The following is a 13,737-nucleotide window of genomic DNA, read 5'->3' on the forward strand; positions in this document are numbered from 1 at the left end:
ACCCGATGAACGAGCAAACGCTCATTCATTGGCTGATTGCATAGTTTGAAACGGCCAAAATATTATCGTTGTTGGCAGCACGTCTCCCTGGCAGAGGCGCTGCCGACATTATCAAAATGTATGGGGACGAGCGATCAGAGTAACGAGCGCTCATCCCCATACTGGCTCCTTTATGAAAGGAGCGCCAGTCAACATGCTGTCTTGATGATCGGTGATCGATTACATGTATTAGTAGTGGGGCCATGTAGTATCAGCTTAACCCCTTAACCAGCTTAACCCCTTTAATGCGGGAGAAATAGTTCTTTGTTTTTCACAGTTTGGAGGTAGAAAAAAATTATTATTACGGCATGAATATAGGAAAAGAAGAGATTCTCCGCATAATTTTTTTATCCCATTCACGCTAAATAACCCGTTCGATTAATTCTTCAGGTTATTACGGTCGTTTAGATACCTAATATGTGAAGGTTTTTTGTTTTTACTTAGTCATTATTTTGCATAAAATATATTTTATTGCCCCTACACTTTTTTTTTATTATTATTTTTTTTAAATCCCATTAAGGGATAACTTTATTTATTACTTGGAACGTATTAGCATACTCCTGTATGCCAATGCATCATACTGTGTCACTATGATACAGGCTGCTATTAGGGCAGTGTGCCATAACAGCAGGCAAATGAAACAGACAGCCCGGGGTCCTTTCTAGGTCCCCTGAGCTGACTGCAGAGGGTTTCCCTGCTCTTTGATTACGTCACCAGGTTTCCTATGATGTGATCAAGTAGGGGAGTTGCATTTGATCTTGCCGTGGTCATGGGCCGCGGCGATCAAAGGGTGAGACCGATGCGGTCAGAATGTTTTCCGACCCCAGCTGCATTCAGCAGGCTTCTCGAAGATTAGGAGCGGTTAGTTACAGCTCCTGCTTCCAGGTTGAGCTGTAGACTAAGCATATACACCGCCTGCCGTCATGACGGTAGGCGGTCGTCAAGGGGTTAACATGCTTTAGCGTGAGAGCTGTAAACTAATATGTTATTATGATGATATTATTACGCACTAGGACAAATAGTGGTGTTACCCAGTATGTAAGACTAATATTAAATCCTCACCTCACTGGTGGCCGCATTGTACTTCTGTTTCAGTTGGTTCATTGTATTCTGCAGGACGTCTCTCTATGGGAGGAAATACACAAGATCTAAATGCATAGACGCAGCTGGCGATAGGCGACGCTTAGACAAACTGGATCTCAATCTGTTGTAGAATAGAAGCTTGGCTGGTGATGCTGGGATTTGTGGTTCTACAACAGCTGAGACCAATTCGTTACCAAACCCTTTTTGAGATGTTCTCTACCTCTCTGCCTTCAGTTTTTAGCTTCTCCATGAGGATTGCGAGCTGGTCCTGCAGCTGCTTCACATCCTCTTCCCTCTGCCGGAGCTCTTGTCCACGTTCCTGGTGAAGCCTCTGCCAGTGCTGCAGTTGGCTACTAAGATCTCGCAGACGGCTTTCACATACCTCTGCCTACAACGGGATTAAAAGAGTAAGTAGGGAGAACAGTCTCCCTAGTAGGACTGCATTCTTGCACTTGGATTACCCAGACGCACCTCTTGCTCCCTCTGTCTTTGTAGGTGATGCAGTGCGCTCATCTCTGTGCTCAGGCTGCGTACTTGCTCTTCTTGGGCTGCGCTGCCTCGCTCCAGCTCTGCCTTCTTCTGCTGCGTGCGCTGCAGCTCATTCCTTAAAGTGGCCAATTCTCTGTTGCGCTCACTCAGCTGTTCAAGACCAAATATCAATCTTTAATAATTCAGTCTTTTAAATTTTTCACATCTGCTTCGTGGCTTATAGCGCTGTTGTACAGTGGTCGGGTTTACGGTGTTTGAGACTAGAACAGAACTTCATGTGCATTCAGCCTTAAGGTGCTGTGTATTTTTCGGCATGAATTTGAACGTTTTTTATTTTGGTTATTAAAAGCCACTTTATAGGCCTGATATTGATGGTATTTTTACCATGTCTCATTGATGTCACTAGCGATTCTAATGAGTACTTTTGGACTGTAAAACCTGCTATAGACACAGCAATAAAAGGAATTTTAAATAGTTTTAAATCCAGATAATGTTTGAAGGTGTTTTCCCAGAATCAAAAATGTTCACCTATCCGCAGGATAGGTGATGACACTGATCGCTGTAGGCCCTGCCAGATTGCAAAAAACCTGTTCTTCCTCACTGCGTGACCACTCCATTCAAAGTCTATGAAAATTAAGACAACAGCCGAGTACAGCGCTGGGCTCTTTCAGTCATTCTCATAGACATTGCAACGAGTGGAAGGTGAATGCTCGACCCCCCCACGTACGTACGTGTCGCCCTCCACTCTCAAGTGGTGGGGGTCCCAACGATCTGTAAAATGATTGCCTATCCTATGGATAGGTGATCAGGTTTGATGCTGGGAATACCCCTTTAATGATAGTTGTCCCATAAATGATACGTGCAGGAACATACTAGAAAGATACCTGTTCTCCAGCCTCTCGCAGGCTGTTCTGAGCCGCGGTGACTTGGTTCTTCAGCTCCTGCAGACACTCCTGCGCAGCATTCAGTTCCTGACTCCTCCCCCTCACCGATTTTTGTGCCGCCTCTTCCTCTGAGCGCATTCGCAGTAAAGATTCCTCCAAACGCTTAGACTAAGGATTGATGAGCAGTTATTAGTAAGTAAAATGGGGATCGGGCAGCTGAGGATTTGAGGTTCACATGGTTAAAGTGTACATCTAGTTTTTACTTCAGACAAAGATAATAACCCCTTAGCCCATCATTGCGTATATCCTGATTAGGGGGGGGGCAGCAGAAATATACACCGCAGGTGTCGGCTGTGTATTACAAAAAAAATATATAGGCTTGGTGCTTAAAGGGGCCGCTACAAAAGAGACGGCATATTGCTAGGATATGCCATCTGTCTCCGATCGCGTGGGTCCGACTGACGTTTGCGATTATGCCAGCTTTCTGGTATAATTTGCAGTACACATGTTGCAGTTAAAATGCGTTAAGACTTTTAGCGGCGACCATGGCAAAATTGCGCCATTTTCCTGCAAAGTGTGAATAGTGTCTAAAACAACTTTAGTTTCAAATAAGGGGGGTGTTCTCATTCACTTTCATAAACTTTTTTCTGACATTTTTGTATCGTACATTTCTGTGATTCATTAGTATCCGTATCCTATTATTCTAGGCGACTTCTTGACACCCACCTCCTTGGTCTGAGTCTGGATCCTCCTCTGGGTTTGTTGCAGAGCGCTCTTGGTGAGCTCTAGTTGAGCGCTGTTGTCCCGGGCCTCCTCTTGAGTCGTTTGCCATCTTCGCTCCAGTTGAGCATAACTGCCCTGCAAACTCTGCATTGCTCGATCTCTCTCTGCAAGCTGCGGAAACCAAGTGTAAGTGCATGAGCGCCCCCTACCAGTGGTTACAAATCAGCTACTTTTCTATACTCACCAGCCGGTCAGAGTGCTTCACTCTCAAGCTTAGCTCCTCCGCCTCTCTCTGCAGGGCGCTTTCTCTCTCCTTGGCCCTGTGCTGCTGCCGCTGTAGCTCTTCATGCCGTATCTGCTGCTCTTCCAGTTCTGATCGCAGCGATTGCTGAATGGTGTTTTGTTCCTGCAGCTGTAAGACAAGCCTGTCGTTATGGGCTCTATATGAGGGTATTCCAGGACTTGTATTACCATGTCCGTTACCTGTTGCTGCGACGCTCTGTGCTGTTCCTGCTCGCTGCTCTGCTCCAGCTGCAGTTTGCTCAGTGAATGCTGCAGTTTTAAGGCCTCTTGAGATGCTGCTTGATGTCTCTTCTTGGCCTCATTAAGTTCCAGTTTCAGTCGTTCCACCAGTGTCCTGCTCAGGCAAACATCAGATATTAGATGGAGGTAATAAAAAAAGTTTCCTGGACTAGGTTTGGCAAAGCAATTAATGTACCTGCACTGCTCCACTTCCTCGTCACCGGCGCTCGCTCGTTCTCTTAGCGTGCGCATTTCACTTTCCTTCTTGCGCGCTTGCTGCTCCTGTCTCACAACTTCAGCGACGCGATCGCTCAGCTGTTCCTGGGCACTTTGCAGGGCACTCTCTATTAGTAAAGTCTTCTCCTCTTGACCTGCCAGGGCCTGCACTGGACACAAGACCACAGCTTCGTATTGAAAAGTTTTCATCTTTCTTGGGAGCAATTCCACTTATTTTGTTTTTACACTGACAATGTGTAATCTTCCACCCAGAAGTGAGGGAAATGGAGCAAACCAAGCAGTGCATTTAGGAATATATTTAGGGTGGAATTGGTTTAATCCAAGAAGCCATGTAACACCCTCATCATGCAGTCAGAGCTTATACTTCATATCCCTGGGGGCCACTTACCTGCTTCTTTATGGAGTTTGTAAGTCTCCTGCAATTCTTTCTTCAGCTCTTGCATTTCGGCCCTTAGGGCACTGTTCTCTCGCTCTCTCTGATCAGACTCTTTCTGTGCATTCTGCAGTCTTCTCTCCATAGTGCGTGCAGCCTCCAGGTGGCGCTCTATCTCCTGACTGAGTGATTTCAGAGAACTGCGAGCTTGCAGAAGATCAGCTTCTGACTGACGCAGAAGAGCATCACGCTTCTGTATGGCCTGCAAAACAGGTGAAAAGTAAATGAACGGATTACACACAGAAAAGAAGCACTTTATTTTTTAAGTCATTTACGTCATCGGCTTAGACATTATTTGATCAGAGGCAGTCTGTCATCATCAGGCGCGCTGCAATATTCTTGCCTATTGTCGATGACTGTTATGAATGTAGTCCTGTCTGGGCAGTGACATCATCTCTGAGAAAACAACGCTGGAGATGAATCACTTTACTACATGCAATGTTTATATAGTATTAACCACTTAAGCCTCGTGCACACGGCCGTAGTCACGGACCGCCAGAGCCCGCGTTTTCAGCCCGTTCAAGGTATAAACGTAAAATAAGAATTATAGGACATGCTCCATAATTCCCGGCACAGACACCTATCCGTAGTGATAGGGAATGGTGTCCACAGCCATTAGAACTGAATGGGGCCTTAAGGTCAAGGCCGTTTTTTTAGTTATTTTTTCTCATTTTAGTTTTTTCCTCCCTGCCCTCCAAGAACCAGAAGTGTTTTATTTTTCCATCGACATGAGAGCTTGTTTTTTGCGGGACGAGTTGTATTTTTTAATGGCGTTATTTTTTGTAACCATATAATGCACGGAAAAAAAACAAAAGACTTTGTAGGGTGAAATTTAAAATAAAAAAAGGGCAATTCTCATTTTAGGGTGTTCACCGTGCAGTAAAAATAACAGAACATGTTAACTTTAATTTTGTGGGTCAGTACGAATATGGCAATATGAATTAGTTTTTTTTTGGGTTTTACTACTTTATATTTTTCTGTCGATTGGAGTGAATGGGCGCATCCTGGTCTACAAGAAGACGGTCTTGCCCTATTCTTAACACCTTAGGGCTCTTTCAGATGAGCATATATCATGTTCGTGTGATGGTCGTCACACAGACTCGTGTATTTCAATGGGGCCGTTCACACGACCGTGGTTTCAACAGAGCGTGTGATGGGTCCATAAAAAATAGGACATGTCCTAGTTTTTCACATGCGAGGCGAGGTCAGCTATGCTCGTCTGAACGTGGCCTTATTGATTTGCTACAAGGTGTCAGTTTTGGCCAGCAGTGCAATGTTTTTTATTTTTTTGGTCTCTATAGACTCAGAGCCGGGATCACGTGGGATCATGTGCTGTTCCCTCACACAGGTGAAAATATACACCTCCCCGGTAGGGTTGGCAATGTGTACGGTTTTCTTCAGGATTTAACAAAAACATTCACAGAAAATCCAGAAAACAGTTGTGACAGGACAAAATCTGACTATAGACTGATCAGTACCACTCTAGATAAAGGCTAAAATAAAGCCATCAGCTGCAAGGGCACGTTCAGACGTGGTGGACAATTATGCAACGAATCTAGTGCAAAATCCACATATGCGAGACTCTGCATGCTTTGGATTTGAAAATGTACAGCATGCTCTGCTTTAAATGCACATTTCTTCCGCTACATGTAAATAGGGTTTTGAAAACCCCATCCACTGGTATTGTACGGTCAACTGCTGCGGAATCCGCCACATCTGAACATGCCCTAACAGGGTCAGGGCAGGTTTTTAATGTATGTATGTATATTTAAAAAATGGTTCTATTCACTGACCGCAAACCGATCTTGAAAATGGTAAGGAACTGTAGTAGATCATGTGGCTTACTATCAGGGCGTATTTCAGAGCGTACACCGCGCATATTACACTCCAAAAAACAATTGAGGTAAACCTGCAATCAGTTTCCCATTGATTTCATTTGGATACGCTGTAGTTCATAGGAGATGTTTAAGTGCGCTGCTGAATTTTAAAAAAACACCCGTAAAAAAAAAAAGTAGCGACGTCACTTGTGGCGTTTTACAAGCGGATTTTCCGTTGACACTACAAAAAAACACTTCCAAAATTCACTTCAAAATAGGGTTTGTAATACGCTTTAAAAATCAAAAACGCTTTAAAAATCATCTTCAAAATCATCAGGATTCAGAGGCCGTTTTCTCTTGAAATCCACCTCATTTCTATGCCTCAAAACACATACAATGTGAACCTACCCGAAATTAGAAAATGTATTAAACTGGTTTGTCTTAACACACACGATGGTATATCCCAGCCACATGACCTCAATATTCAATCACCATCCCGCTGATGCCTAGAACAACGTCAGAAAGCACGGCGTCACCTAATCTTTGCTTCGCTTTCATCATCAATGGCCAAATATGTAAACTCCAGAGAAAGCGAGCGGAGATGAAGTGACCTCGTGCTTTCCCAGCACCATTTCAAGCAGTTGACCACAATCGGACATTGCTAGATTATCCTAATAATATGTCGTCATTGTCTGTCCTGAGACATAACATGTGAAGCGCCTCTCTAAAGACAGACATTGATGGCATATCATTGGGATATAAAAGGTGGTTCACGTAGCGATTTCCTGTTCGCAGCTTGCATAAGCAATGCCATCTGATTTGACAACAAGAATATTTCTGCTGTCTAAACCACGAATCCCATTATAAAAGTCAATGCCGTCCATTGGGCTGCATCGTATGAGGGACCCGGCACAGCGTTGTGGCTTCCGTTAAAATAGAAGCCATGATACAGATGTGAACAGAGCCTTAGGGTATGTGCACACGATAACGGCAAATACGTCTGAAATTATGGAGATGTTTTCAGGAGAAAACAGCTCCTGAATTTCAGACGTAATTGCTCGTACTCGCGTTTTTTGCGGCGTCCATTACGGACGTAATTTGAGCGGTTTTTCAATGGAGTCAATGAAAAACGGCTCCAATTACGTCCCAATAAGTGTCCTGCACTTTTTTGGACGAGCAGTTTTTTTTACGCGCCGTCTTTTGACAGCGACGCGTAAAATGACAGGTCGTCGGCACAGAACATCGTAAAGTCCATTGAAAGTAATGGGCAGATGTTTGTCGTAATGGAGCCGTTTTTTCAGACGTAATTCCCTCCATTACGTCTGAAAAGAGGTCGTGTGAACCCAGCCTAACACTCTTGCATCTACCTCCTCTTTTACAACATGTAGGTTAGAGTGAGTGGAGTAAGGGTATGTTCACACGGAAACTCAAAAACGTCTGAATATACGGAGATGTTTTCAAGAGAAAACAGCTCCTGATTTTCGGCCGTTTTTTAAGCCACTCGCGATTTTTACGGCCGTTTTGGAGCGGTTTTCTATATAGTCAATGAAAAACGGCTCCAACAACGTCCCAAGAAGTGACTTGCACTTCTTTTTAAGTGGCCGTTTTGCAAAAGAGCCGCGTAAAAAAACGGCCCATCGGAACAGAACGCTGTTTGGGCAGATGTTTGGAGACGTTCTGCTTCCAATTTTTCAGCCCGAAAAACGGCCGATAATAGGCCGTGTGAACATACCCTAACACTGCAGGATCAGGGCTTGTTTGTCTATTGTCCTGGTGACAGATGTACATATTCTGGGAAAAATTAGCTTAACCCCTTAAGGACGCAGCCTAGTTTGGGCCTTAAGGCTCAGAGCCCATTTTTCAAATCTGATATATTTCACTTTATGTGGTAATAACATCGGAATGCTTAAACCTACCCAAGCGATTCTGAGATTGTTTTCTCGTGACACTTTGGGCTTCATGTTCGTGGTAAAATTTGGTCGATATATTCAGTCTTTATTTGTGAAAAATTGCAAAATTTTGAGAAAATTTACAAAAAATAGAATTTTTCAGAATTGAAATGCATCTGCTTGAAAAACAGACGGTTATTCCACCCAAAATAGTTACTAGTTCACATTTTCCATATGTCTACTTTAGATTGGCATCGTTTTTTGAACATTATTTTATTTTTCTTGGACGTTACAAGGCTTAGAACATAAACAGCAATTTCTCATATTCTTAAGAAAATTTCAAAAGCCTTTTTTTGAAGGTACCTGTTCAGTTCTGAAGTGGATTTGAGGGGCCTATGTATTAGAAACCCCCATAAAACACCCCATTTTAAAAACTAGACACCTCAAAGTATTGAAAACAGCATATAGAAAGTTTTTTAACCCTTCAGGCATTTCACAGGAATTAAAGCAAAGTGGAAATTAAATTTGCAAATTTCATTTTTTCTGCTGAATTTGATTTTTATTCAATTTTTTTCTGTAACACAGAAGGTTTTACCAGAGAAACACTACTAAATATGTATTGTCCAGATTCTGCAGTTTTTAGAAATGTCCCACATGTGGCCCTACTGCGCTCGTGGACTAAAACACAAGCCCTAGAAGCAAAGAAGCACCTAGTGCATTTTGAGGCCTCTTTTTTATTAGAATATATTTTAGGCAGCATGCCAGGTTTGAAGAGGTGTTGAGGTATCAAAACAATGGAAACCCACCAGAAGTGACCCCATTTTGGAAATTACACCCCTCAAGGAATTCATTTATGGTTGTTGTTAGCATTTTGACCGCACAGTTTTTTCACAGCACCTATTTGAATTGGGCTGTGAAATGAAAAAAATTATATTTTTTCCAATAAGATGTCATTTTTGATCAAAATTTCTTATTTTCACAGGGAACAACATACCCCATTTTGTTGCCCAATTTGTCCTTAGTGCGGTAATACCCCATTTGTGGTGATAAACTGCCGTTTGGGCCCATGGGAGGGCTCAGACGGAAAGGAGCGCTATGTGTTTGTTGGAGTCCAGATTTTGCTGGATTGGTTTTCGGGTGCCATGTCGCATTTGCAGAGCCCCAGAGGTATCAAAGCAATGGAAACCCACCAGAAGTGACCCCATTTTGGAAACTACACCCCTCAAGGAATTCATTTATGATTTTTGTTATCATTTTGACCGCACAGTTTTTTCACAGCACCTATTTGAATTGGGCTGTGAAATGAAAAAAATATTTTTTCCAATAAGATGTCATTTTTGATCAAAATTTCTTATTTTCACAAGGAACAACATACCCCATTTTGTTGCCCAATTTGTCCTTAGTGCGGTAATACCCCATTTGTGGTGATAAACTGCCGTTTGGGTCCATGGGAGGGCTCAGAAGGAAAGGACCACCATTTGGCCTACTGGAGCTTTTCTGGTGCTAAGTCATGTATGAGGTACCAGTAGAGTTGAAACCCCCGAGAAGTGACCCCATTTTAAAAACTACACCCCTTAAGACATTCATCTAGAGGTGTAGTGAGCATTTTGACCCCACATGTACTGTGTAAAAGATAATGCGCAGCAGATGGTGCAGAGTGAGATTTGCAATTTTATATATATATATGGCATGTCAGTGTCCGATATAGTGTGCCCAGCATGCGCCACCGGAGATATACACCCCTTAAATTGTAATGTGGGTTCTCCTGGGTACGGCAATACCCTACATGTGGCTGTTATCAGCTGCCTGGGCATACGGCAGGGCTCAGATGAGGGGGGTAAGCTGTGCGGGGTGCATCAGGGTAAATTAAAAGTCAAGGGATGTATGATACATTTTAAAACAAATCTTTTATACAGAGCCCTGGTTTTTCGGGACACGTGTCACATTGGTATATTGTGTTCTTCCTTATCCCCCTCTTATAGCAGACTCTGCACCTCTTTTGACTCTTTCCCTTTCCACCGGTTTGGGGAACTTCCCCTGGAAAGTGTTGCCCTGGTACGATGCGTGTGGCCTTGCTTCCAGAAGTACTGGGTGCCCCCCCTTCTTGGTCCCTAAAGATTAGGTTCTTGATAATCACCTCTTGAAATTCCAGGAAAGTTCCCCTCTGGCCTGCACATCGACGTAGCACGAACACATTGTACAATGCCATCTGTATGATGTGCCCGGCCAGCTTCTTATACCACACCGCATGGCGCTGTAGGGCTTCAGGACTTGATCTTACAAGTCCATCCCTCCCATGTACCTATTGTAGTCCAGGATGCAGTCTGGTTTGCGGGTGGCCTTTCCTTCATATATCCTAAATCTGTAGGTATACCCTGATGCACTCTCGCAGCTTATACATCTTCACGCCATACCTTGCCCTCTTACCCGGCAGGTACTCGCGGAATTAAACCCTCCCTTTAAAATGTACCAGGGACTCATCAATAGAAAAACACTTCTCGGGGGTGTATGCTTGGGAAAACCGGGCACTGAAACGGTCTAATAGGGGTCTCCGTTTATACAAACGGTCAAAACTGGGGTAATCTCGGGGTGGGCACGCCTCATTATCAGTATAATGTGAGAAGCGAAGTATTGCCTCATTTATTTATTTTTTTAGGTTCCAGTTCAGTTCTGAAGTTGCTTTGAGGGGCCCATATATTAGAAACCCCTATCAAATACCCCATTTTAGAAACTAGACCCCTCAAAGTATTCACAACAGCATTTAGAAAGTTTATGAACCCTTTAGGTGTTTCACAGAAATTTAGAGCAAAGTAGAGGTGAAATGTACTTTTTTTTTTTGTCAGAAAATCCTCTTTATACCATTTTTTTTATAACACAAAAGGATTTATCAGTGAAACGCAACTTAATACGTATTGCCCAGATTCTGCAGTTTTTAGAAATATCCCACATGTGGCCCTAGTGCGGTAATGGACTGAAGCACCGGCCTCCGAAGCAAAGGAGCACCTAGTGCAGGGGTCGGGAACCTATGGCTCGCGAGCCAGATATGGCTCTTTTGATGGCCGTATCTGGCTCGCAGACAGGGCTCCTACCCAGTGGCGGATTATCATATGGGCGTTTCGGGCGGCCGCCCGAGGCTCCCAGGGGGCCCATGGCAGCCCGAAACGCACATTATCTCCTAAATCTATTCAGCGCGCTAGCGCTGCTAACGGCCGAAGATGGGGAGGAGCAGGGAATTCGCCGGTATCCAGGGGTAGGACACGCCTCCCTGACAGTGCGGGCCGCCGCCATTGAGTAACAGAACAGCGACGGACGGCTGTTCTGTTACTCCAAAGCAGCAAGAGAAGAGCCGGCGGGCGGTCACCGGCGCTGAGGTCAGTACAGGATTATCCTCCTGCCCAACTGGTTCCCGACCGCTGGCTGTATTTTTACGGCCAGCGGTCAGGGACGGGTGCTTAAAACCCGAGCCATAGACTTTCTACGGCTCGGGTTTTAACTTGCTGCCCGCGCGATCGGGCAGCTGAATGTCGGGTCTCCGGCTGTCAGTGACTGCCGGGGACCCTGAGGAGAAGACAGAAGCAGCTTTCGCTGCTTCTGTCTTCTCCGATGTCTTCTTACACAGCGTTCAATGAACGCTGTGTACAGGAATAGAGACAGCAGCAGCGGCGCTGTCTCTATTCCTCCCGGTGATCATGTGACAGGTCACATGATCGCCGGGTGCCGTTAGTGGCAGACTGTTGCTGGGTCTTACTAGACCCAGCACAGCCCTATTAGTGACAATCGTCACTATGAGAGGGCTGATTTCCCCTGTAACTGGGGCTGCTGTGCAGCTCCAGTTACAGTGGAAAAACATGGTGTAAAACAAAGAGAAAGTAGATATAAAGTTCCCCAAAGGTCTTTTTTGACCTTTGAGGATCAGAACATAGTATTAAAAAATAGTAAAGTGCAAAAAAAAAATATAATAATAAATACACATAAAATACCCACCCCAAAAAAAACGTTCCCCCCGCCAATCATTGTTGTAACGCTAGCGCTGACCCAATTACCCTAATATAGACATGTAATATATTAAAATTTACGGTAGACAATGACGATCACAAATAAAAGGTCTATTTTAGGGTAAAACAATGTTATTACCAAAAAAAAATACAAGGGGGAGCGCTGTGTGGCACTATATACAAGGGGGAGCTCTGTGTGGCACTATATACAAGGGGGAGCGCTGTGTGACACTATATACAAGGGGGAGCGCTGTGAGGCACTATATACAAGGGGGAGCGCTGTGAGGCACTATATACAAGGGTGAGCGCTGTGAGGCACTATATACAAGGGGGAGCGCTGTGAGGCACTATATACAAGGGGGAGCGCTGTGAGGCACTATATACAAGGGGGAGCGCTGTGAGGCACTATATACAAGGGGGAGCGCTGTGAGGCACTATATACAAGGGGGAGCGCTGTGAGGCAAGGGGGGGCTGTGTAGTGCTATCCACCGTGGTATGTGTGTGGCGCTCTTTATAGGGGGGGCTTTTTGGTGCTATTTACAAGAGGGGGAGGGCTGTGTGGCGCTCTCTACAGGGGGGCTGTATGGCACTATCTATAGGGGGCTGTGTGTAACGCTCTCTACGAGGGGGATGTGTGATATATAGAGGGGGCTGTGTATGGCGATATCTATGGGGGTGTGTAATATCTACAGGGGCTGTGTGTGGCACTATGTACAGGGGGCTGTGTGTATGGTGTTTTACAGTGTGTGGTATTATATTCAGGCGCGCAGTGTTTGGTGCTATTATATTTAGGGGTACACTATGTGGCACCATGATAACTTTATTTTCGTTTATAGGTGTGGAAATGTTGGAAAAGTGAGGAGACGTCTAAGTGGCAAATTCTGCAGAAATGAGTCATGGCCGGGAGAAGTCGTCATGAGCGCTGGACCGGATGGAGAAGAAAAGAGGAAAAAAACTACTAGAATCTGAGACGTCGTCACCTGTGAGTCACTAGATTTATAGAGAATCTGTCACCTCTCCTGGCATGTTTATTATAGGAAATCCTTGTATTTCACAAAAAGTATTTCTGCGGTCCAGGACTGATAGACAATTCCCCTTGTCAGGAGGTTGTGTCCCTGCACAGTGTGATCCTGTCAGTATGTAGGGACACCGCGCTGTGACAAGGGGAATCGTAACACTGTTAATGCTTGCCCAAAAAGGTAGTGTTAAAAATAGTTACGGTGAGGAAGGGGGGCCCAAGTTTGGGTAACAGCCCAGGGCCCATGGTCTACTTAATCCGCCACTGCTCCTACCTGTCTATGGGAAGGATGCATGCACCGCGCTCCATCAGCCCGTGCACCGCGCTCCATCAGGCCGCGGTGCACGCTGATATTGGTAGTTCTTTGATGGCCTGATAAGCATTGGCGGCAGTGGTGAGCGGCAGGGAGCATGGACTACATTTCCCATAACTCCCTGCATAGCCGCGCCGTCTGCAAGCACGCACCTGCGTCCCCTAGTGAAGCGGCATTCTTTCTTCTGCGAATGCCTCAAAGCTGGCATTCTCTCAACATCAGGTGGGAAGAATGCCAGCTTCCAGTCATGCGCAGGAAAAAGAAGAAGCCAGACTGCTGGACTGATGTCATGCAT

At 44.9% G+C, this 13,737-nt stretch overlaps 1 protein-coding gene across 1 annotated transcript in view; it reads right to left on the reverse strand.

Annotated features, from left to right (window-relative positions):
- The window catches only part of PMFBP1 (polyamine modulated factor 1 binding protein 1), a 104,423-nt gene that overhangs the window by 5,671 nt on the left and 85,015 nt on the right, over positions 1–13,737 (reverse strand). The window contains exons 28-36 of the mRNA XM_075838504.1: positions 4,366–4,612; positions 3,937–4,126; positions 3,702–3,855; positions 3,463–3,630; positions 3,222–3,389; positions 2,496–2,663; positions 1,594–1,761; positions 1,343–1,510; positions 1,102–1,164 (exon numbers count right to left, since the gene is read on the reverse strand). Coding sequence (XP_075694619.1) covers positions 1,102–1,164; positions 1,343–1,510; positions 1,594–1,761; positions 2,496–2,663; positions 3,222–3,389; positions 3,463–3,630; positions 3,702–3,855; positions 3,937–4,126; positions 4,366–4,612 — 1,494 coding nt within the window. The remainder of the gene's footprint in view (positions 1–1,101; positions 1,165–1,342; positions 1,511–1,593; positions 1,762–2,495; positions 2,664–3,221; positions 3,390–3,462; positions 3,631–3,701; positions 3,856–3,936; positions 4,127–4,365; positions 4,613–13,737) is intronic.

This window comes from Rhinoderma darwinii, chromosome 9 (assembly GCF_050947455.1).
Source record: "Rhinoderma darwinii isolate aRhiDar2 chromosome 9, aRhiDar2.hap1, whole genome shotgun sequence".
NCBI lineage: Eukaryota > Metazoa > Chordata > Amphibia > Anura > Rhinodermatidae > Rhinoderma > Rhinoderma darwinii.